Source organism: Epargyreus clarus, unplaced genomic scaffold (genome assembly GCF_041222505.1).
Source record: "Epargyreus clarus isolate Ecla_fem2 unplaced genomic scaffold, WU_Ecla_fem_2.2 ptg000003l, whole genome shotgun sequence".
In the NCBI taxonomy this organism is placed as follows: Eukaryota; Metazoa; Arthropoda; class Insecta; order Lepidoptera; family Hesperiidae; genus Epargyreus; species Epargyreus clarus.
The window spans coordinates 3,810,872-3,837,185 of NW_027332211.1; the positions used below are offsets into that span (position 1 = coordinate 3,810,872).

At 35.4% G+C, this 26,314-nt stretch overlaps 1 protein-coding gene across 12 annotated transcripts in view; it reads left to right on the forward strand.

Moving 5' to 3' along the window:
* Khc-73 (Kinesin heavy chain 73) overlaps window positions 1–26,314 on the forward strand; it is a 176,277-nt gene that overhangs the window by 77,423 nt on the left and 72,540 nt on the right. For all 12 annotated transcript variants that reach the window (XM_073083972.1, XM_073083989.1, XM_073084013.1 and 9 more), the window contains exon 3: window positions 19,719–19,882. In XM_073083972.1, coding sequence (XP_072940073.1) covers window positions 19,719–19,882 — 164 coding nt within the window. The remainder of the gene's footprint in view (window positions 1–19,718; window positions 19,883–26,314) is intronic.

Here is a 26,314-nt window from a genome sequence, read left to right on the forward strand (position 1 = left end):
CAAGATGCTAATAGGCGGCCGGAGTGGGTCAAATTTTAAACATTTCCGCATAGAGGGTTGCTTTTACACGGGAAGTTTTCGAAACTTTGCTCAGAATATTATAAATGGTCAGAAACTTCTCACAGTTTATTATAGTTCAGATTTATGGACAAATGTAGGAATATATTGTGGTAAGTACTGCAGTTTTAGTGTTAAGCTTTTGAACAGCTTATATGGAACCTATTATTTTGCGATAGTAGAGATTTTGTTTAGCTTCCATTTATGTAATACTATTATAACAATACCATACCATTACCTTTACTCATATCAATGCTCTAGATTTAGTGAAGTTAAATTTTAAAACTTATCTGCCTAGATACAACCTTAAACGAATACAAATAAATAATTTGAAAGAATTATCAATAAGACCGGCGGAGATAAAACTGTTTTGTTTTCAACTTTATCTCCGCGTTATGTGCTTATTGCAGATATTCAGTTGGTTGACCCAATAAAGCGTGTTTTCATAACCGTGTAAATACTTATCGTCTAGTCATCGTGGATGAGGTCTTTGACTTGTCGATATCTTGTTTGAGATTCGTGTCGGGCCGGTCAATAGAGTTCGGAGGCCTAATCGTTCACAATCTCATCTATCAATATTGGAAGACCCGTGACCAACGCTGAAACAGAAATGGGTTGATTATGAATGATGAGCAATATACTTTGTATAAAGTAACTTTAGCATTCTATGGGTCATTTTTGTCTCTGTAATAATATTTTTGTACCTTATAACGTATGACATTTTTGCTATAAGTTTCACGATGAAGCATAGAAATTTCTATGCACATCATATAATATTAAATTCGAACTTTATTTGTCTACCAGGAAAATGATTCGAACCTACATTATTATATTGTGAGGTCAAAGATCCTACTATAAAAATTCTTACAAACTTTGATAATAATAGGTCTACAATGAAACCTTGCTTACTAGAGGCGGCAGAGGTCTTTGACATGTTGGATATCGTATTTGAAATTCGCACCGCGTCCGGAGCGACAATAGTGTCCGTGAGGGATAATGCGATAGAAAATGAAAGTGTAAATAAGTATGCAACCGATGACGTAACGTTAAATAGAAGCAGCTAGTAGATGGCGTGGTAAGGGAGACATACTTTTCCGAGGAGTTCCAGCTTAGTCCACAGGCCACTTAGTCTGTGGCCGACCTAAGGTAGGATTATCTAATCCTATCTGGGGTTGATTACAGATGTCCATGGTCGGCAGTAGCCACTTACCATCAAGTCGACTGCGTGCTCGTCTGTTACTCCTATATTATAAAAAGTAGAGGTATCAGGTAATGTGATGTTTTATACAATGGTCAATTTGTCAGCCAAATTGCAGGCGTACATATCCATAAGGTACTATGTCTGATGGTTCGGTTGAAATGCCTCGTTCAATAATGCTTCTTATAACATACGAACTCTGTTAATATCAACCTACGAACTGTGTCACTATCAAGGAAGTATAAGTACAATAAACAAATATTAATGTTACTTCCATTCGAACTTCGTAGGTGACATGTGATGGCACTAAAAGTGAAGTAAACGTCATGAACAATTTCATAAAACGTTACTAGAACATTATATTGTATTTCACATCGTCCAATCCAACGTCTGTTATGAAATCAATCCCCGTATACACTTGACCTCATAATCCGAATATTGGACTTTGGTACATTCGATAATCTTTTCATACGAACGTACACTACAGGTCCTGTGTTACGATATGCTTTTGTCAATTCCCCTGAAGTGGGGAAAGGTATTTGACAGGGACAATGTCGCACTTGAAATTCGTGTCCCGTCCTCCGTGACAATATTGTCCGTGCCATGAACTCTCAAAAGACTAACCGTACTGAAAATCGAAAGTGCCCTCCGACACTAGACATGTTTAGGTGAACAGAGGATAAGATTGTATGCATAATAAAATTAAAGAAAGGGACCTTTTATTTCAAACAGGATATAAAAGGAGATTTTAATTTAAATAAGGTTTAATTATCTTAAGGATTGATCGCTTCAAGATCACTAAAGAGCTTGATATGTCTACGACGGCCTCTGTATCTGTACTGCTAAACTTCTCTCCCGAATATTGTATGTGTACACAAATTCATTACTTATAATTATTATATTTAATCGAGTTTCCTGCTTTACTTTTAACAAAAATCATAAAAAAGCAAAAAAAAAACATAACCGGATTTTGCTATGAGTGAGTTGGCAACCTGGCTTGATTTTACTAGACTTATTAGATGTTGTTCACTGACCGGCGAGTGTAGTCAGGATAAATTCGTAGGTGGCAATAATATTCTTAGATTTGTTTCTTTGTTACCTTCTAACACAAAAACACGAAATTACGTGCACATTATAAATGAAAAAAACCTAGTCATGTTCGGTGCAAGTAAATATACCTCTACGTCTTGGTATATAAGTAGTTGTCCCTGTAGTTCCGGGACTAGAATAGGGCTACGGTCCCCTGCCTCGTAAGAGCCAACTAAAAGGGGCTTCCGGGGTTGCGGGCGGCAAGAGTGGGAGCTCGAACCGTCCAGCAAGCAACCCCGGAAAGGACGACGGTATGTGTGGTCGCATACCGTCGTAAACACCAGATGGTGTGGGAGGTGCCAAAAGTGCTCCCCTCAGGGCAGAGCCCGATCGGGGCATCGCGCTTGAAAGGACTCCGGTTGTGTTCCCTCGTAGATCCCGGAGTTCTCCAACAACCGCTGAGGACGGCGACCGGGGGGTGGGGTTTTAGTGCGGTAAAAATCCCACATAACCCGGCGTCGCTCCCATGTCGTCGGGTACCTTTTGAAGGTTTCCCCCTCGTTAAGAAAAAAAAAAATCTTTTTTTTAGTTAGTGTAAAGTTAGTATCAAACGAGCATGCCGTCCACCTAACGGTAAGTGGTTACCCGTGGACATCTGTGACAAACTTCATATAGAGCTCTATCTGGAGCGAATCACAGTTAAAGTGGCTGCTTCATATGTAAGTCAACCTGTGTTCTTACCCTTTCACCAAAACGTAAAAACTGCTTCACGCTATCAGTAGTGGTACAGGATCCCTAGTATAGTTTTCATCATTTATTAATAACAAGCTGATTTTTCGTGAGTAGCTTCGTTTCGACAAGACGCCCAACATTTTTCCTTACAGCAATGTTGGTAAATGGTAGCTTGATGGGGCAGCAAGGATAAAATATGTTGACCGGACGAATTCTAAAAATTTATTACTAACCAAATTTTTCTTTGTTAATTATCAAGATAATTATTTAAATAACGTGAAAAAATATTTGTCCTACAAAATATAAGGTTTTTATTAAGGCGTCCCCCCTCTCCAACATGTATCATAAACAAGGTCATGAAAAATTATTACTAACCAGCTGATTTTTTTTTTATTGGCTGTCTACCATTTACATAGTCTACCATGCACATTGTCCTACAAATTGCATGGTATGTCATCTCGGACCTACGCTGAAAAGATGTTAATTCCGCAGGATTATTTTTTTTTATTAGTAACTGTAGGACAAAGGTATCACGTGATAGGATAATATAATTTTTATCTAAATAAAACAATGTCCTACAAAAAAAGGGTAACTTTTATTAATCCTACAAGATTTGTAATTTAACTATAATATAATATAAATAAACTATAAAACTGGCGGACTGGAATAACGTACTTCGCAATTTGTAGGACAATGTGGGTAGTAAGCTGTGTAAATGTTAGACAGCTAATAAAAAAAAAATCAGCTGGTTAGTAATTATTTTTCATGACCTTGTTTATGATACATGTTGGAGAGGGGGGACGCCTTAAAAAAAACCTTATATTTTGTAGGACAAATATTTTTTCACGTTATTTAGATAATTGTCTCGATAATTAATAAAAAAAAATTCGGTTAGTAATATTTTTTTTTGATTCGTCAAATCAACATATTTCATCCCTATTATTTTAGTTATAAACCACAATCGAGAACTTTCGTACGAGAATTTGTTGGGCGTCTCATTGAAACGAAGCTATTCTGGAACACTCAGCTTGATACTAATTATTTTTACATTAAGTATTAGTACTACAACTTTTAAGTGTAGGTCCGAGATGACATACCATGTAATTTGTAGGACAATGTGCATGGTAGACTATGTAAATGGTAGACAGCCAATAAAAAAAAAATCAGCTGGTTAGTAATTATTTTTCATGGTCTTGTTTATGATACATGTTGGAGAGGGGGGACGCCTTAATAAAAACCTTATATTTTGTAGGACAAATATTTTTTCACGTTATTTAAATAATTATCTTGATAATTAACAAAGAAAAATTTGGTTAGTAATAAATTTTTAGAATTCGTCCGGTCAACATATTTTATCCTTGCTGCCCCATCAAGCTACCATTTACCAACATTGCTGTAAGGAAAAATGTTGGGCGTCTTGTCGAAACGAAGCTACTCACGAAAAATCAGCTTGTTATTAATAAATGATGAAAACTATACTAGGGATCCTGTACTATAGGTGTATGCGACGTAAACGAAACAAAACAACAGCCAAAATGTTGCTAACTGCTTTATTACGTCTAGCCGTCTATGAGGGTGTAGCATTGAAGTGTTGGTGATCGATATCGAATTTAAAATTCGTATCACGCTCGCAGCGACAATGGGGTGTGCGAGGGTTAATAACGTGGAAAAGCGAAAGTGTTTCATGTTGATGGAACAAATGTTCGTTTAAAGATTCCTGTTACCGGTTTACAGTTTCTTCGAGGCAATTGTAAGTGTTGGTAATCTGATGTTAGTATGAATTACGATTTTGTTGAGTTTCGAGGTCCAAGCACTTATTCTTTAATGTTGCTTTTTTTAAAACAAATGAAAATTTTCTGTTGAAAGTTACATTCGTTTTCAAGGATGTGTGCAGTCTACCAATTACTTGGTTAGCGTGGTGGACTATAGCCTTAAAGTTGTTTACTTAAGGTCGAATTAGTATGCAATGTCACTGTAATGCCGCAGTAAAGATCCTTGAGTAAGTATTCTTAAATTATTATTTTATACTCTGTAGTTTTATAAGCAACATTTCAAGCAAACATTTCGCCTTGTAAAGATTTTCAAGTAGGTCGGTTATGAAACCTAAAATATTTTTATTTGAATTTCCAACTATAGATGGAATTTGCGTGTATGCAATGTCGTTATTACTGCTTTGTGAAAATCCTTGAGGGCAAGGACTCTTCACTTCAGGTCACTTGTAGCCATCTAAGTGTGAAAGTCTGCATAACTTGTGTTGTAAATAAAGTGTAATTTATGTTAACTGTGTACAACACATTGTTATTGTTAAATCTCAAAATTATTCAAATTTGACTTTTATTTACTTGTAATATTGGCTACTATAAAATTCTACTAATTAACAATAATGATAAGTACATGAGTATAAATAATTATATTTACGATCTAACTTTTGAAAAGTCGGATCACCCTATGCGTTGGATGTGTAAATGTATTATGTATGTAATTGACACGTTTCATAATACATATACACAATATGGAAAAGAATGATGTATAAAGCATACAGCGTTGGATATTTTCTCCCTGCTTATAATTTTAGGGGGCGACACTGCGTTTCGTATAACTTGCGACACCGCGAAGGGGGCGACGTTATTGCTTTTTGCGGGTATTAAGTATTAAGACACTTATTTACGTTAGCGATTTGCTTCTTAGTTTAAGGTTATCGTGGTCTTTGTTTAAATTGGTGCGCGATAAGCTTTCGGGTTGGAACCGCAAAACAAAATTCAGCTAATGAGCGCCTAAATGCGTCGGTTTTGCATTTACAGCGGCAATCCTTTTCTATTTCTACCCATTAAAATAAACTGTTACAAATAAAATTATATAGGTTTACTCGAATTGCCCTCAAAACCTAGTCACGTTCCTGTAACTTAATGAATGAAGACGGCGCAAACGAAGTTTAAAACTTTTTGATTTATTTGTGGGATGTAAGTAAATTCCTCTTTTATATGAGAATTCCGTACCGATGTCGTTGAAAGATTCATGTAGCGCACCGTTCATGAAATTACTTTTATATAACAATGCGGGTTAAGCGGTGAGAAAATAAAACTTTACGTACGAAATATGTAAAGAGAACATAAAAGGCGAAATTGCTTCGAGCCACAATTTTCACCTTTTATAACAACTTTAGGAAGGTCGAGCAATATACACCGAATGCAAATTCAATTTGCGATAAATGTTACCAATGAAATAAGCAACGGGCGAAGCTGGTTGCGTGTATTTTCCTCGTTTTTGCTTTCGCTCCGTCAGCGGATAAATCTAATTTATACCTTTATCTGTCGTACCTTTATCATATTATTTTTGAACTTAGTGTACTAGTTGCCTTGTCGCGTTTAAGCTTGACAACCTTAGGCTGCCTGTCGCACGTTTAAGTTTAAGTTATGTTTTACAGATGTAATAAACATCGTATGAATCTTTCTACAACATACATACAACATACAGTTTGACCCATTACTTGTGGATAGGACTCTACCCGCCAGAGGCTCTCCCACGGGTCTATTAGAACTTTTGTTACAGTGGGGTCTCAGAGTTATTTATATCGCGCGATAATGTCGCCTATATACACGATAACACTAATATCCAAGAAGTTCAGAAGTTTACCGTATCTTACAACTTTCAAATTTATTTTAGTTCTTTCCTTAATATCTAGCCACTGCTCCCACGCCCTAATTAAATTTTTAGTTGGTGCGTTAAGCCAAGCCTTCTAAAAGATAGCGTGCGAGTTCAGCTGGATTTATTTTTTTCACTTTTCGATAACTAATAATAACTTTAATTTTAATTTGTTATTTTAGACAGTTATAATGCAATATTGGTTATGTTACATACTAAAAACGTATTCCACCTGAAGATAAGTGTGGCGGTTGTAGCTCCCCGGTCGTCAGATTGGACCGATTCTATTTACCTTTTAAAAGTTACATATAAAAAAATATTTCGGCCTGAATACACATTGTGTACCTAAGTTGCCCTCTAGTTTCTATATCTATAAAAGATGCATAAACAAACACGTTTTACGTAAAAAGCCTTAAAACCCATAATCCGTTAAACTGTTTACGGGTCGTGTGTCACAACTCTTGCCCGTAACCTCACCGAGAAACCTTGCACTTAGCATTGACACGTTTGCTTTATATAACCACGCTTATGTCACTTTACCAGTTATCATTTGGTCAGTGTGTGTGCGTCTTAATCTTAATATGCGTTCTATGTTTTTTTAATATTTTGTATGAAGTGACATTTTAGGAGAATTAATTATGAGTGGCATTTTTTTATTTATTATAAGAAATATATCATGATAAATAACATATTAACTTACACAAGGACGGACGAGCAAGTTAATATGTAAATATCAGCGAATATCACGACTTGTCTGTCATATTTATATTGTTAAAATTTTGTCAGTCTTTCATATTCATACTTTTCAACTTTTGTTTATGAAATTAAAAAATATATAACGTAGAAACGATACTAATATAAGTATCACGATTTCAAACACATCGTACGCCGAATGCGGTTCTTCTGAGATATAAGATACAAGTTTTCCTTACAGTTCAAATATTTTTATTATCTATCTGATGAAGTTTATAAAATTGTTTTGTGATATCGGAACAACGGATCGGATATAACGCTTTTATCAGTACCAGAACATTTTGCTATGTGTCGAACTTTGAAGATTTATCATTCGCTAAGATACAAGATACAACATTTAGCGAACGGTGAATTAGGTTTTCTCCATAAACTTTTATCCGACTGTGTATGGATAAACTAAAATCGAAAGATTATCTGTTTTCCCTGTGTAGCCTTGCAAGTCTCATGATTCGCTACATTTTTTTGTTATTCTTGATTTTGTTATTCGTGTTTATTATTTTGTTTGAATATTAAAAAGATATCAAAGTGCAAGATATGTGATAGACGGAAGTATGAACTCTCTCACATTATGCTGGTTTTATTACAAGGAGGAGGTTTGAAAGGTGGTAAAGCCATTCAAATGGAGAAGTATCACCTTCAACCTATTTTTAGCGTGAAGCATTTCTACGTTTTAGTGGAAGAGTGTGTGCATGCTGGCTGATTTACATCATGCGACCATATTAGTCTTCAGGAGTTGCAATGCATCTGTGATTAGCTTTAGGTAAAACTGCTGTTTTATATGGACTTGGTCGCGGATGTCAACAGGCGGTAGTGTACACTTACCATCAGGTGGACTACATGCTCACTTACTACTTTAAACTTAGAAAAAAACATAGCCTGCGCTCCACCAGTTAATTGGTTGTAGCCCTACCAGTTTCATAGAGGCCTAATTTGTTTCACTGTCAGCGGGGAATGGGCTACACGTGAAATTACTTTAAGAAACGCCAGCAATAAGTTTTCGTTATCTCGGACGAGCGTGAAATATGTTTGTTTGGTTGCGGTTGCGAGAACGTGAAAACTTGAAGAGTTTCCTCATTGTGCGCACAACGCAAACTGGCATGCAATAAAAGTTATATTTTGCAAGGAAAAATCTTGACAAGTTTGTGAGTTATGCTCTTAGATATTTAATATCACAATGTTTATCTGAAATATTCATGTGTAGCATTATAAAGTTAGTAATATTTAATGTTGGCCTCATATGGCGTTCAAATTAATATGGCTTTGTTTATTTTACAAGATATGAAGATAAGACATTATTATGTAGTGTTTAGTTTTCTCTACATTCTATAAAGTTACAGATGTAGCCTAGGTAATTTTAACAGTGACTAGGTTCCATTCCTTATGAGGATTAATTAAATTCAGTAAGCCATAGTGACTACAAATTCGTTTAGATGTTTTAAGACGCGTTGCCATGAATTTCGGTGTTTTTGTAAACAAACTTACTCGTACGTTTGGTTTTGTCGACATAGAGCACCATAAATGTTCTTAACGTACTGTTCTGAATTTTTAACGTCATTACCTTGTGATCTTAGAGTGCGGTCATATTATGAATAAGTATCTGGCCTACCGCCAACGAACGAACTATCGCAAACATTGCTATTGCAGAGCTTCCCAGCTTCCTGTCGTCTCAGGATGGATCTCGGCAAGCCACGACATTATTCTTTCAATGACGTTGATAATTGGTAGAACGATGGTCGTAAGAAGCGTCGTCTTTGTCAAGAATTACTAGGGTATTCATTTACTGCTATAATCTTCCCTAATAAGGATAACAGGTCGGTTTCAGATATCCGTGAGTGACAGGGGTCACCACGAGAAGACTTTACCATTTACGCTGGTCCGGTTGAGCAAATAGTCAAATATATTGTAACCTATGTCTATCCTCCAATTCGATTGAAACCACGATACAAAGCTAGCAGCAAAAAATAAAAATAGTCATGTTTAACGTTGCACGTGTACCGCTTTTTGGTACAATCGTAGTCGAAAAAAATAAAACCTCGCAGAACTTTGCATTGAAACACAAAGCACTTGTATGAGTGACACTGAGCGCCATCGTAGATTTTGTCAATAATACGAATGTGACCTTTTTATTTTCGTTGAATAATTCAATATCATAATATTAATTGCATCACACACAATGTCATTTTAATGCCAGTTTCTGTTTTGCATTGAACATAGTCGACATCATATGTATGTGTGGCCATTTTATGTGTATGTAAATGAAGGTCCTCGTCATCAACTCTGCAGTAATGAACTGTACAAAATACAGGGCACAAGTCTCTTTTCTAAGCGAGGAGGGCGTAGGCCATAGTTACCCTGGCTGGTCAACTGCGAATTAGCTGAATTCACACACCTTTCATTTTTTTTATTTCAGGCACATAAGTTCCCTCTGTCTATGTTAATTATGTATAATTGTATACTTCGCCAATCGACAGAATTAGGTACCCTTTTAGAACCTTTTAGCACAAAAGGCTTTGTCTAACTTTTTGGCCTGAGGGTGTAATGTAATTGAATTACAATTTCGTGTATTCCGCTCACAGCCCACAACTAGTTACAGGTAGCACTTTGGGGGATTACGGCGCGCCGGGCGCGTGGCGTGTGACCTTTGCTCGAAAGTAATGCCCCGTTCAAATTACGCGGGGTCCTGATAACCTTCGCCGGGAAATTTTGATAAGCAATTTATTTTTCGCTCTAGCCATTGTGTTTGTGACAGCACTTTTTTGGCCAGTGTATTGTTTAGACGCGGGCTATTTCAGTCCGTTGTTTCATTTTTTGGTTAATATATTTTGATCTCTGCGTTTACATACACATATAAAATAATTTATTGATGCTTAAAGGAAAATTATGTTGAAAAAACTTATTTACCTTACTTTTAAGCCTTGCCGTGTTCTGGTTTTAAAAGGTGTGGCAATGGAGCACTCACACGAAACATTCTAACTTAGTCCTTAGGTGTAACAACACATCTGTGACGAATCTTATGTAGAGATGTAATCATATTGTAGGTCGACAGCAGATTTCTATCTGCGTCAGTGGCCATATACTTTCAATTAACTTTTGCACGCCTCATAAGCGAAGCGTTGAGGTTGTGCTCTACTCTTGACATTTCAAAAAAAGCAGTTTTCTCGAAACTGAAATTGATTTTTTGTTATTTATATTGCACTTATAGGTTAATTTGAGTGCACTAATATCAAGTCAAATAATTTATCAGGCACATAAAATATATTTTAATAACAATTTTTTTGTTTAACATAGTAAATAATAATATTAAACATAATCTTTTCTGGACGTCCGTGTATGGACGGGTTTATGTGGCATCAAAATTGGTCGAAAAAATGATCGTATCGGAATATTTTTTTTTAATTATCTAAAGTAACACACGAAATAATTTATTAGTCAATATGAGCGTTTAATTCACTGTCATTAAATTATTATTTATAAAAAACTAATACAACAACAATCAAAAAAAAAATTCTAAACTTCTTTAAAATCATTTTTTTTATTTGTTTATTGAATAGAAATAAATAATAAAAAAATAAAAAAATAAAAAGTCAAATGTAAAATCTTAAGTTGTAACCTCGTGAATATAACTCCATCTGATATCTATAAATGGTACTTTTTTACAAGACACTGTAAAGTTACATTGACTATTGAGGTGTTTTTCTATTTCTACATTATTTATATAATATACACTTTTACAAATAATCAATTTCATTGTAAAAAAAAAATGAGATTATGAGGCGTGCACTTTTGGATTTTCCAAACTTTTTACAATTTTAATTTCATAAAAATATTAACATATAAAATGAGAATTATTTTATTGAAGCATGAATTTTACAGTCGCTGAAAGCGCCAGTTAGTGCTTTGCAGTTTAAAAAGTACTTTGTAATGTATCATGTGTTATTTCATACATTGTCGCAGGCAATTAGCCGCTGAGCGATGAATCGCTTGCCAGATCGGAAGAAATAATAAAAGAGAATAATAAAAAACTTGGCAAGCCACTCGTAGAGCCCATAACTATGTAGTATTGAAGCATAAACCTCGTCCTAGTTTGTACGTACCATACGCGCTGCTTCACAATACAAACGATGCCTTTGTAAAGTGAACTGATTTCTTAACACTAGTACCTACTAGATAGGCAGTGGGTACGCATCTTGGACCCGGTAACCCCGTTTCTCTATGAATGGCCTCATCCTAATCGTATTAATCGGTTAAGAATTATGTAGGGGTATGTGGTCAGCGGTCACCCACTTTGTAGTACAATAATGAGAATAAAAACGTAAACAGAGCAAGCAAAATTTGCCAAAAATATATACTTAGAATTAAACAAAAATAGGTATCGTTTATGTTCCTATTTTACACACATTTTGTTACAAAGTTCACGAAATACATTTAAGTAAAGTGCGAATGAGATAACGTAGCGAAACTGTCACCTGGAGCCGGTTGTCAGTGCATCATCACGGTGAGGCACGAGGACGTATTTCATTATGAACTTGTTAGTGCGTAGGTGGAGAGAATAGGGTGGGCTTACACTGCGCTTTGTTTCTTTCTTTGTAGTGCGACTTGTTTCTTTGTAAGCCTTGTACAGGATTTGATGCGCAAACCTTTTCTTTCACGTTCGGTACACATTGTTTTATATGAGATTACCTCGTTTGCTACTTAGCAAACGAGCTTGCAATCCACCTGATGGTATCGCCATGGATATCTGTAATTAATCCCAGATATTATGAGAGGCCTACCTGAGGAGAGTCGCAGATTCGTTCTGACCCCTGAGGGGTAAGCTCGAATGCCTCATAAAAGTATGTCTTCCTGACCACATCCTTCAAACCAAATCAAAGGACCGTTTAACACTGCTGTTATTCGGCAAAAATAGGTGGCCATGGTGACTATGAAATCGAACTTAAAACGGTTCTACTATCTTATGGTTAATCTGTTTACGGTTTGGTTCAATAATTGTTTTAAAGAATTTTAAATATTGTATGCAATAGTACATACAATAATAAATCTACAGCTATTCAATTCAGAGACATGTCAGGTACACATCCTACATCCTAAACTTGTTAGACAAAGCAAAGAATCCTACGATTGTCCTTAAAGTTCATTGTGAACCGAGCCTATATCAATTCGCTACGTCACTCGCTACTTTCCTTGCCGTTCCGTGTTATTAGTGTCCTCGAGCCACTAACGAGTGCTCACAGCCTCACGCTGCTCACCGTAAAAGGAGCTCATGGTAAATGGGAGCCAGGATGATGTCACTATCTTATATGAGACGCTTCACTGTTATACCACTGTGATATATCTAAAGATACTGTTTTAGTCTAGGAATTAAATAAAAGTAGCTTTATTAATAAAATTTCACATAAGTGGTAGTGATTATCTGTGGTATTGGTTTAATAACATATTTTTATATCGTTTGGTTATTGAATCAACAACCCTATTACCTATCTTCTATTAAATTCATAAATATTTCCTATATCTTTGCGTTTTTAGGATATTAAAATGTCAAAAATATCATATTACATCTAAATATGCAGATGCACGGATAACGAAATATTACATTTAAAGTTAATAGAAGAGTAAAGTTACGGCATATTAAATTTTCCTAATATCGAATTCTCAGTAAAAATAGAAAAGGAAGATAAGTATCTAAGGAAAATATCAGTCCATTTTCCTAACCATATAATAAGACAAAACTGTTCTAACTTCTCAAGGTGTCTGTGAACCGGATGAAACACGAGCCGACAGTGGTTGAATAACTCTTATGCATTTGTCTGCAGCATTCCAAACGCATTTGAATTAAGCGCATTAGCGTGTGGGGCGCAGTGAAGCGGTAAGGTCTAAGATATCTTAGACATAAGCGTTGCTATGTGACCGTATGTTTTATGAGATTACTTAAAAATTGTAAATCGAATTCAAGTCGTATATATAAATCTGGATTGGTTTGTCGCATGACATGTTATTACAAAAATTTTCGTAACATATTTTTTTTATAATATTGGAGTAGCAAACAAGCATACAGTCCTCCTTATGGTAAGTGTCAACTGCCGCCCATGGACATCTGTAATCAACCCCAGATAGGATTAGATATTCCTGAGGTCGGCCACAGATGCGCTGCTACCCCTGAGGACTAAGCTGGAACGCCTCGGATAAGTCTGTCTCCCTTACCACTTCCTTCAAAACGGAACACAGCAGCGCCTAACACTGCTGTTATTAGGAAGAAATATGTGTGGCGATGGTGCCGCCGGAGTCGAACCACAAAGGGTTCTACCATCTTTAAGATACCGCATCTCACACGCATAGCCGTATAAACCGATATGAACAGATATTGAACGTCTTTAAATTTGGTTATTCAATATGAATTTAACTTTTGAAATGTAAACTATTTTACAGAATAGCATGGTTGTCTAATAAAAAGACAAACTAATTTATCTCGCCTTACCCGATTTTAAACTCGGTAAGCGTAACACATAATTCACAGAGCGAAATTGAATTTGTTCAGTATGTTACGCTCAGTCGTATTTAATTACCTGAGTTAGACGGTTAATCGTATTATTGCAATAGTAATGCGTTTCAAATACGAAATTCGATCTTTGAAAAACTTTATTTTTGTTTGAAATTTTTATTACGTCTTTGAATAATAAACAAAGAAAAAACGTCTAGGTACTAAATAAAAGTATGTTTTTACTACTTGTTTGATGAAAGGAAACTAAGGGAGTATCTTAAATGTACCAAGACAGTAATAACTTGAATCTGCAAGAAGACTAATTTGTTCGATAAATCAGTGTAATCACATTGTCTTCGACGAGAGCTATTCAACTGAGCGCACGCGAAGTAACTTAGGGATTCTGTCTTGAAGGTCTTAATTAAATGTTGAACTTTTCATATTGGCATTTTCATAATATAGAACTAATAGCATAATTTATTACCCTTAGACCCCGTAACAATATGTCTATAATACAGGCTACATTTACAACCTATAGGTGTAATTAAAAGATACTTTTATGAAGTAAATATAAGGATTTATGATATTAAGAGTAATACTCTGGCCATTAATATTAAATGCAATAGCAATGAGATATGTATAAGTGCACATTTTGCACTCTCTTATTTGTATATTAGTATTAGTTACTATTTGTTTTGCATGTGAACTCAAGTATCAACTATCTTACTGCATTTTGTTCTTATATTCCATAGTGCCCAGTGAAAGTATGACGCTTAACGTACACGTTGCAAAGTTAAGTGCTCATTTAAAAAAGTGACCCCACGTGTAAGTAGGGAAACGTTAGCGGTACCAGCCTCCCCCAAACTTCATCAGTGAGTTGGAAGCTAGCCAGTGACGTAGCGTAGTGTCTCGTAGAGTCCAATAATGGATGTGCATGTCACTTTGATTGGATATTGAGGTTTCTATGGCAAAAATTCAGCCGTCAACCTTCAATCCTCGGCCTTATATCTATTTCTTATTTATGACAACAATTCTACGCTGTTGTGGTCCCTTTGGCCCAATGGGTGTGGTGAGGCAGAGTTATACAATTCTACCCAATTTCGTAATTAAATAACAGCTCAGTTACGTTAAAGAAAATCATACTTTTAAAACGGTAAATAAATTATACATTGAAACACTGAGTAATTGATTGAAAGCTCTTCAACACTAACAACCTAATAGGCTTAACTTTATTAGAATTGTACTTTGTTTATAAAACGTACACTCAATAAGCTCTAAAGAAAATCCGTTTATTTTTATGAAATCCTCTCTACTCTAATGGCAAATTAATTCTTCTGGGAGTTTCCGATAACGAGGAATGAGAATTGAGACAACGGGGATTCTGTAAAATAAGCATGATAGTGAATTCTTACGAGAAACTTCGCGCCAGATCTTCGATAAGTAATACTATTAAAGTCCAATTTTATTCGTTACATTTTTTATTAAACTTTCGAGCTTATTCTAGATTATCTGGCAGAAATTGTTGGATCAGAATTGTGATAAATCGTTCTTCAATAATAATTGGATTTGTTTAAAAGTTTAAAGTGTTTTATTTGAACCGCGTTGAATATTTTTAGGGTTGTATACCTAAAGGGTAAAAATGGAATCTTATTAAGTTATTACTAAGCCTCCGCAGTATGTCTGTCCCATGCCTTGCCAAACCCGCCACTTGAATTTTTTACACAGTGTTTTGCTATGTCCGCTATAACAACAATTACCAATAATACAAGAGGTTTCCATGCAAGAAATACGTATCTTTGGTCATTTTTCGAACTATTAAATCACAGTTCACAAATATACTTTTTCAAAAATTGCTTGAAATGTAAAACATTTAATTTAAGAATAAGCAGTGTAAAAGAACATGTACTGATTAAAAATATCTTAATTATTTTATATAATCTACCTAATACCTGTATTTAATATATGTGTTATAGGCAAACTCCGAAGCTCCGGCGCTCCTAGGTTGGACTGGTCAATCCTCAGGTCAGACTGAATGACTTAGTCAAAGCCCAAACAAATGTAAATTTTCGGCCTTTGACTAAACAATTTTCGTCAAACCTGGGAGAGACTAATTTGGTCAGGCAAACGTCAAAACACAATTTTATTAAATCGGGGTTTGCCAGTTCTGACACCTGATTGGTCAGCTTACGTGATTTTCACTTTTATATTTGAGATGCTTTGAGAGAATGCCGTCTGGCATTAGGCCCACCTTTTGTACGATGTGCAATAAAGTATAAAATAAATAAATAAATGCTTTGGAATATACGGAGGTTATTTTGTAAGATTAGGTATAAAAATAACATTTTTAAAATTTTGATGTTTATTGTTTTAATAATTTAAAAAAACCTAACCTAACCTAACCTAACCTTTTTTTTTAAAAAAAAAAACCTAACCTAACCTAACCTCACTCATCTTCAATTTTACACAATTACACGCCCGCACGCTCAATGAACGAACATGAAATGACAAAACAATCGGTCGGAACACCGCGAGAGACATTATGAACCTGTTTAAACATGTTCAGATCAACGTTTGACCGAGTTTTGCAGTCGCTTTTAGGATTGACTAGGCCAAAACCGAAACAGAATAATTTACTTTCGACGTTTGACTGAAAAGTTAGGAGCTCCTGGGTTTGACTAAAAATACTTCAGGCAAAGGGCGAAATTGAAATGTATTTCGGGGATTGCCTGATGGCTTTGGCCAAACCTAGGATAAACCAGTCCTTCCGCGAAGAGACTGTGTATCGGACTTTGACTATAACATATGCACCTAACCTAACCTAACCTAACCAACGACTGTTGCTCCCTATTGTGTATATTATGTCGTCATTATAAAAGCCACTCTTGCCTTCGTCATATTACACATTCAAGATAATATATTCTCACTGAGAACGCTAAGGTTGCTTTGTCAAAGGCAACATCCTTATTAAGCGTGCAGCGCTGAGAATAACGAATGGAACTCTGCAATGGAACGTATAATATTGTAGTTCTCTTTCACGGCTTTGAATCTTCCGATGTCATTTTCGCTCTTACGAGAAGGAAATACATTTGCTTTATCTATAAAATCCGCCATTGTTTTATTCTCGCAGTTGGTTAAAGCTTTTTCTCAGACTACTTACTACGTGTGGTGTGGAGTAGCTTTTTCGTTTTGTTATTCAGCTTTTGTTTCCATTCAAAGGTCAGGGATAATCGTTTTTCCTTTTGTATATATGCTCTTTTGTTTACTTAACTCTGAAACAGCTGCAGATTTTCAACGGCGTTGTGTTGTTTGAAGATAGTTACACGGTTATTGAAGAAATCTTCTACAATATCGCTTCGATTTTTCAAGTTATTCAATTGAAGATGTGATTTTCTGTTCAATAAAATTTTGCTATAAAAGTGAAGTAAAATAATTTATCCGTCGTTTAGTATGCAACTGCCTCAAGAATTTGAATTGATGATATTATAGTTTCACTAAATATTAATTTTCGACTTTTAGCAAGAAAAATTTTTCATTTTTCTTGCTAAAAGTCGAAAATTCTCGTATGTGACAATGTCAAATAATTTTACCACAAAGGTCGTCGGTGTTTAACCTTTACGTAACACCCCGTGTCTTTTCGCGAAAATATCGCTCGTTAATTGTCGTATGAATTTTGTGACTAAACGACAGATGATTAATGGCGCCGCCAGGGGGCGCCAACAATGCACGTCGGGGTTCAGAGATGGGTGGTTCAGTGTTGAGCTCGGCGTGTCGTTGCGGGGGTTCAATTAGCAATTTCATTTGTTCACGTGTTAGGGTACTATATAATATATCAAAGTATAATTTGCTTTAATAGGGCGAGTAGTCAAAAATAATAGTACAAGATTAATGCTTTTTACACTTGTAGCTGCATAGTATAATTCTACACGCCTTGGAAGCTATTGACATATACAAAGGCAGTCAAGTGTACATAATCACCCAGATGTTACATAATATCCAAATACCTTATTCGGGACTTTACTCGCACATTATTAAAATGGGCCCAATGTATTATTTAAAACAATATAGAAGTGCGTAATTTCACTTTCGAACAAGAAACGCCTTCGATATAAAATGAACGCAACTTCAATCACAACGAATAAAATACAAAGTAATATGAGATAACAACTGCGTTTATTTTATATCAAAGGTGTTGAATGTTTCATATCGTTGAAAAGGTAATTTAACATAAATGGTGTGGTTAAATGCCCTAATGACTGAACGTATTACTAGGGAATTGTTATCGGAAACAATACACCGCAGGAAGTATGGAGAGACAGGCTTTCAATATCGAGTGGCGTGCGGCGCGTGACTGCCATTCAATATAGTCTATTTATTTTAATATATTGGTATTGTTTTATAATAGGGAATTATTATGAAAACAAAAATGCCACTGCTTAAAAATATAGTCGCTAGTATATCACTCCTACAATTTTGAAGAATCTAACAACACTTCTAACAGATCTTAACTGTCTAAACATCAGTAGAATTAAATAGACCTGCTTGTAATCTCTTTTAATATAGATAAAAAGGGTGATTTGGAAATTGTAAAGCGTTTCAAACATTGGACAATAAACGATTTTAATGAAGCCAATGCATCGCTCTATAATTTGGTTTTTGAAAATTTTTAAACGTTAAAATGTCCCAAATTTGTAGTATTTCTCTGTAACCAATTAGGTATACAAACACGCATTTTAGTTGACACTTTCATAAAATTCGAAAACAATTATCTTCTACCAGAAAAATAGCAAGTAAGAGCAGGGTGATTAATAACTCGAGTACGACGCATTTATCATCTATTATTCAACGGCGACGTGGGACGATAGGACACAAAGACAAACATATTTTTATATCGAGAGTGCCACCAAACCAGACCAATTAGAAGTTACACCCATTAGTGTGTTTAATTAAAGTTACCCGAATAACGCTTTTAGTGAACGTGAATACCTACGAATGCGATGTTTTAATCGATTTGTGGAACCTTTCGTGTTTTTCAGCCATTTAGTGGAAATTCCCGGATCAATTCCCAGCTGGGTCGGGCAATGTTTAAGGGATTAATGGTGCAATAATTGAAAAATTGTGCTAGGAATTTAGATTTTTTATATAAAATAAAGAACAGTAATGTGGCATTACGCGATTTATTAAGTTTGGCGTTGATTTAAGAGATTGTGTTTGTTTTCTTACTAATTATCTATTGCTCATTACATCAGAGTCTTTTAAGTATAAATGTGTATTGTCTTGGTAAAAATGTAATGGGAATTTGCACTTTTCAAGTAATCAAAGTTGTTTTAGAAGATAGCATTGCTTCAAACATATTTTTTTATATTGTGAGTGCCACCATGCACACCCAATTAGAAGTTACATTAAATAGCGTAGTTTAATTAAATATGCCGGATAACGCTTTAGTTAACGTGCATTACCTACGAATACGCTGTTTTAATCAATCTACGGATCCTTTCTCGCTTTTCAACTACTTAGTGGAAATTCCCCTATCAATTCCTAGCTGGGACAAGCAATGTATGAGGGAATATTTGTGCAGGAATTGCAAAAATAAGTAGTGAATTAAGATTGTTCAATAGTTTTTCAGTAGATTTTATATATTGAATGTATTTAAAATTTATTTCTAGCTTATTAATTAAATTATCTCTGTTGCACAAGACGCTATTAGTGTTCTTGAATATTCAACGTACACAATAACTGTTCATAGTTCACATTGTATCTCACAAGGAACTATTAAAATATTATATCTCTATACAGGTTTATCTGCAAAACTAATTGAAAATCTTTTTGTTATAGGAAACAACCAAAGACCTTCGCTTTCGACCACTGCTTCTACTCGCTGGAGTCAACGTTGCCCAACTTCGCGTCGCAGAAGACGGTGTTCGAGTGCCTCGGCCGGGACATCCTCGACAATGCCTTCGACGGGTACAACGCCTGCATATTCGCTTACGGTCAAACAGGTAAGAGCTTTCATTAAGCCATTTCTACCCACAATATTGTTACTAGTTTGTAAGCCTTTAAGCTGTGATATTATTTACTGCCGATATGCTGCTATCAATTGTATCATCATGAGTATTTCCTCTTAACACGGGAGATCTTTTCCAGTGCAGACTAGAGGATTTTTTTTGCGCTCGCAGAATTTGATATCTATTGATTTCATGAGATATAATTTAGGCGTACATTTAGAAACGTTTATCTTGAAATATAGGTACTTCTAAATCTAATTACATCTAATCTCAATCTAGCCTATTTTACTTTTTTATTCGATAACGTATCACAAACAACTTTATTTCTAATAATTCAAAAAATAAAAACTTCAATATTCTAGTTCTTTATGATAACGTTATGTTTGCTCTATGGTAGGAATATCAGTTATCTATACTCTGTTTTAGATTATTAGATAGTCCTAATTAGTAACAGCCTCCAAGAAGCTAGTCACGTAGTATCAGAAGAGCTCTCTCTTGCATTCATAATGATTATCCCCTTACAGGATGCTTGTAAGATGAGAAAGCAATAATCTCAATTAATATCACATTGAATGCACTGCGTCATAATATATTCGAGATAATTCTCGAGATTAATGTCGTGAAATAGGTTGCGACTAAAAGATGCCTGAACGAATCTATTCCTCATATGCAATGTATGGAAGCTATTACCATTTAATGGTCATATGATTCTAAGAATTGATGACTGCTATTATTTTTATCTTAATTCACTTTCTATTCCTATGAAATATTTGCAAAAATAATTTAATGATAGAGTCAAAATTCTATTCCATTTGTTATGTTGCGAAACCTATACCTTCACGTCACGAGGCGCTTCTAATATTAATTCCGGTCGAGACCATAACATGACACACAACATATGTCCAGTGCAAACATAGCTTTAGTGTATGAGTCACGTCGCCAAGCCGTCTGCAGGACATGGCGCTGTGCATACATTGAAGCGGATTTGTATTCACTATGCGCACCGAGACGTTGCCCTAATAATTGGTATACGGTTTAGTTCTTAATCGATTAGCTCGATCTTACCAGTATTGTCGTGTTGCCCTTAACGAGATCAAAGATATATTGTTCGGATTACTATGAATCACGGTTTTAGATACGGCTAGCACTGTGTGTACAGCCTTGTTATTGGTTATTTATGTTATTAAGTCAACATTAGGCGGCAAAAATAGGATCAAATCGCAATGTTGCCTTTTTCCATTTGAGTTTTATTTTATCTATAAACTTCATAAGACGGACCAGCTACTTGTTCTAAAGAATCCATCGTTACCTATGGACATTTGCTACATCAGAGGGTTATCGCCGGATTTAAAATGACAATTTTTAAAGAAACCTCAGATCATAATTTTCCGTGAATACTTAAAGAGCAAGGAGTAGGCAGTATACGGAGATTATTTTATCCGGGAGCAAACATCAAATTAATAAATGATAAGGCTCTTCTCTCTCACTGTTGTTATACTAAACAGTAGAATTTTGTTCGTTTACTGCGGAGGGTTTTTGTGGTTGTTCAAAGCGTGGGCGGAACGTTTAATCAAAGTTTACAGTGCGGCGCGGGGTCTATAAACAAACACAAACACAAACATAAATCTTGTTATTAAACGCGTTTGCAATTGAAGCACTGAGAGTTGGAGTGAATTTAACAGAGCTTTGTAACTGGATTTTCAAATTTCAAGGGAAAAACAATTTGTTTTGTAGTGCAAATTGTATCAAGTTCTTGATGACAAAATGTTGTAATTATTTTGTGTAAATTTACGCCTGTAACCATAGATTAGTAAAGATACTTCGCCGCCTTGAAATTGAATGAAGCCACAAACGGCTTATTTGTAAGTTCTTTTTTTAAATTCTTGACAAATAACTGCGTAATTTATATAATAAATTAATAATTATTTCAAATATTTTAGGGACATTTTAGCACGGAGACGTGGCAAAACTTTTTTACGCAATTATTTCAATTGTCAAAACTGGTTACGTTTTCTTGTTAGGAGTGAGTCATCTTTACTAATCTATGCCTGTAACTAATAGATAAACTGTTTAATACGACAAATTAGACGAAATTAGATTTTCTCATTCTGTAAGGCCAACAGATACTACAAGTACTATTTTTTAAGATTGTTTTCATTTTAAGAAAATATAAATTATGAACCAATGCGACCTATAGAATTTCTATACTTTCTGGTTAAGAGCATATAATTATAACTACGAATAAAAATCTTCTAACAAGTGACTAAATATATGCAGTTGTAATTAAAAATTCAATCTTAGGCGCATGTAAAGAGAAGGTTAGTCGCCAAAACCTTGACCCGGCCTGATACGAGAGCTTTTTCTTTAACCACGAACTAATTCGCCGGCCTTAAATGTTCTAATCAGTTACATCTGTAGGTATTTTGGTGTAAGTTAAGGTCAATTTACGCTCCGTTGAAATGACATGTTTGAAGTGAATTATTAATTAACAGTGTTTATTAAAACTTAAAACATTCATGTGTGTGTTCCTGTGTAATGTACGTGTGTGTGTGGGCCAAATCTTGCAACAAAATTCTTTATTATAGGGGTATATTCACTTAATTAATTGAGCTAAAATATATAATACAAAACTTCTAGAAGTTTGACGTCATTACCATAATTTATTGAACTGATTTGAATATAGATCCGACCACAGCATTGTTTCAACTAAACCTCCTCCTCGTACTTAGGCTTCTTAGATTAATTCATTTCAGTATACGAGTCTCAGTAAAGCTTATTTTTAATGTTTTTCAAGTTAACAAATCTTATTTTATATAAGTAACTCCTTTCAGTTTAACACGTTTCCGTCGAAAATAATAATCCCCGAAACACAAACGTTCAGTAACAATAACAATAATTTGAACAAACATTTCTTGTAAAAACAGCTTCACAATTGAAAGACGGAATTTATATTCAAAACAGTAGATTCGTTACACAAGTTTTCAATGAGAATTTACCTCAATTGTTGTCAAGGCGTTGGAGATTTACTGGCGTGCGCCAATCCGATGTTCCGCCTCGTAAACATCCCTCCTTCCCTCCACAGCCTAATTCATTGCGACAGCCCGTACACTAGGTAAGTCTGCTGGCATTTGTACGCGTTAGGAACAATTCTATATGTTAGACATTTAAATCACTTCACCTGATAAGCGGGTTAACAGAACTCCAAACTGTATTTCGTAGGATCTTGAATAAATGACATAGACGGTAATAATAATTTTAATTATAACAGAATACAGTTGGAATATAATGTTGCAACTATTGTCGTGTTTTGATTATAATTGATTTGAATATACATAGTAGCAATATAATAGAAATATGTCTCCCTCGATCTTATTATAATCTGTCATTGTCCGTCGGGACGGGCATATTAATCTCATTTAATACTTTATACACATTGGTCCACTGGATGAACAGAGGTTATTCTCAACCTACCGTACCACTGCAACTACAAATAAAAAATCATTGGAAATGACATAGAAGCAAAAGATTTCGATTACTCCTAGAGATTTACAGCATCAGCGATTTTATAAATATCCCTGGTTCCCACAATAGCTTAATTCGTAACGGCAGCGCGCAGTAATAGCAAGATCATGTTGGTTTTCTGAGAAGTAGGGCGAGCAAATGTTTGCCGTTGTAACATTTCAGGCTCTAACTACTATTGATGTTTTCGTTGCCCCATTTACTCCGTGAAATACTCCCATTTTACGTTTCATGACTTTTGTAAAAAAAATCCCTTTTATAGGATATTATCAAAGTTACACTCTTTTTATTTTAGAAAAATACATTTTCTATATAATCATGCAATTTACTTGGAACCTAGGAAACCCAACCTGTATCATAATATTTATTCATTAGTCAATATAGTGAATTTCCAGGAATTTCCTAAATAGTAGTATATTATTTACCTTTCTTTCCTAGAAGAGCTTAATTTGCCAGATGAATTGCACCAACCAACAGCTCAGCAGCTGAACTTTGATAGCTGTATTGGATTTCCCAGAAACGGGGCGAGCAAATGTTTGAACTAGCAACATAACATTTCGGGCTCCTAGGTTCCTAATATGGGGTATTGATGTTTACGTTAACGTATTATTTCGCCTGTACGCGTAAGATTTGTTTCCTATAAAGCTCATAATTTCCGCATATTTTTGCGTAATGCTATTATTTATTCTATTTTATCAGTAGTGCATGTATATTGTCTTTACGCAATGATTATATGCGTTTACCTCTTCCATGTTCAAGTTTTATGATTCTAATACTGTAAATCCTAAGTATACGTCTAAATGTCATCACTTAATATATCAGATCAACATGAACCCGATTTAGTAAGGCGTTGATATTTGATCTTTATGTCGTGTTTCTACAGTGCAATTTTCATCATTTTATCAATCTCCGATGCTTTTGCCACTCCTTGAACCTGTGTCGCCCACACGTTAGTCCTATATTGACTACCCGCTTGCAACTAGCCTGACGTAGTGAGATATTTTAAACGCAACTCCACTGGTAACCTGGTAGATCTGATAATTGCCCACGCAGCGTTCGCGCATTCCAGAGACGTTGACACCACGTTGTCCTCAATTATCGTCTAGATTAGACCGTTCATTCTGAATTCTGAATAGCGAAATGTAGTAGAGATGGTAGTAGGGATACGAGAAAGGGCCTATCATTCATTTGTAGCGACCCTCAATTTTATCTATATTTTATTTCGGTCTTTTTATATCAGCCCCGCATTATGTAGTCCTTGAGTAATCCTTGGTAGCGAGAATATTCGTTTTATTTTGGAAATAGTCGGGTTGTTAAATTTACAGCACTCGGGGCTCATTATTAATTCGCGAGACGGGCCCGTTAATGTGCGACTGTTCTCAAAGTTCGTTCCGTTTGTACTTGAATTTACTTATGTGTAATAATCTGAACAACTGTGCCGGTTACGTATTGTAAATATATTATTCTTAAATTTTTATGTAGGTATGTGTTGTTGAGATGGATGTTTTAGTATCATGCAGAAAAATGAGGTTAGGATGCCACCGAAAAAGCTGTTTGTCGGTTGTGGTTAATAAGCCCAACTAATTACACCAAACTAGAGCAAAAGTTAGTGCTAGCGAGCTAGTGTTTGCTCTACCCTTAAATATCCTTCTACCATCCTGTCAGGATTCCAATCCTACTTAGGGCTGATTACACATGTATATTGGCAGCAAGATCACTACTTCATTTAGTAAATATAAAAACTACAAACATCAACCGTTCTGTGGTCACGAAGTGTAAGACCTGAGTCGAGTCACACAAACTATCCATCTAACTCCGCTCGGCCGAGATTTATACCCTCAGCTCGCCCACTCCGCGTCCTGTAATTTTAATCTTGTTTATCGTCCGCGCTCTGGGAAAAATATGCATTCCCTTTGTTTGTAGGATTAGTGCTGAAATTTCACAAAAATGTCGCTTTGTTATATTTCCACAGAAACGTATACAATGGGGCTTAATTAAAAGGTAGGTATGAAACGGGCAGCGATTCTAGAATGGAATTTCGTATTATCTAATAGTACGTTGTTCTTGTTTATTAGTTTAGTTTATCTTGAAACATCGATACACGTATGTGTTAAATTGTTGCCGTTTATCTTGTGTGGGTGGCCTATCAAAGATAATGACTAAAAAGATACTTAATTTTGTATAACTTATTTATATAGATATTTTATAATCCAAATAGCCAATTTTATATGAGTCATTACCACATATAAAATGGGTAAGAAATAAATAGAAAGGCCGTTATTTTAATATATATTATACATATTAAAACAAGTTAATAACATTAAACTATTAACATAATTCGAAGGTGGTACAACCCTTTGTGGTTCGACTCCGGCGGCACCACCGCTACACCTATTTCTACCTAATAACAGCAGTGTTAGGCGCTGCTGTGTTCCGGTTTGAAGGGTGTGGTAAGGGAGACAGATTTTTCCGAGGCGTTCCAGCTTGGTCCCGCATCTGTGGCCGACCTCAGGTGGGAGTATCTGATCCTATCTCGGGTTGATTACAGATGTCCATGGGCGGCAGTAGCCGCTTACCATCGGGTGGACTGCATGCTCGTCTGCTACTCCTATATTATAAAAAAAAAACCTGTTACAAATGTTAACAATGTGTTATTACGTGCAAACGTCCATCTTAGTTAAACGTGACCGCTTTCGTGCATGACTAATGACTATTAGGTATATGACTATGTGTACCAGCCACTAGCGAGTGGATGATACATTACGAGGCTTTTAAGCTGATTAACTTCTTTACTTTCGTTATAACACGCATCCGTATGAACGCGGCAATTTTCTAATACTTCCTATGTTGTGTTTTTAAATTAAAAATTCTGTTTACGTACACAACATTTGCACTGTGGTGCTTCGC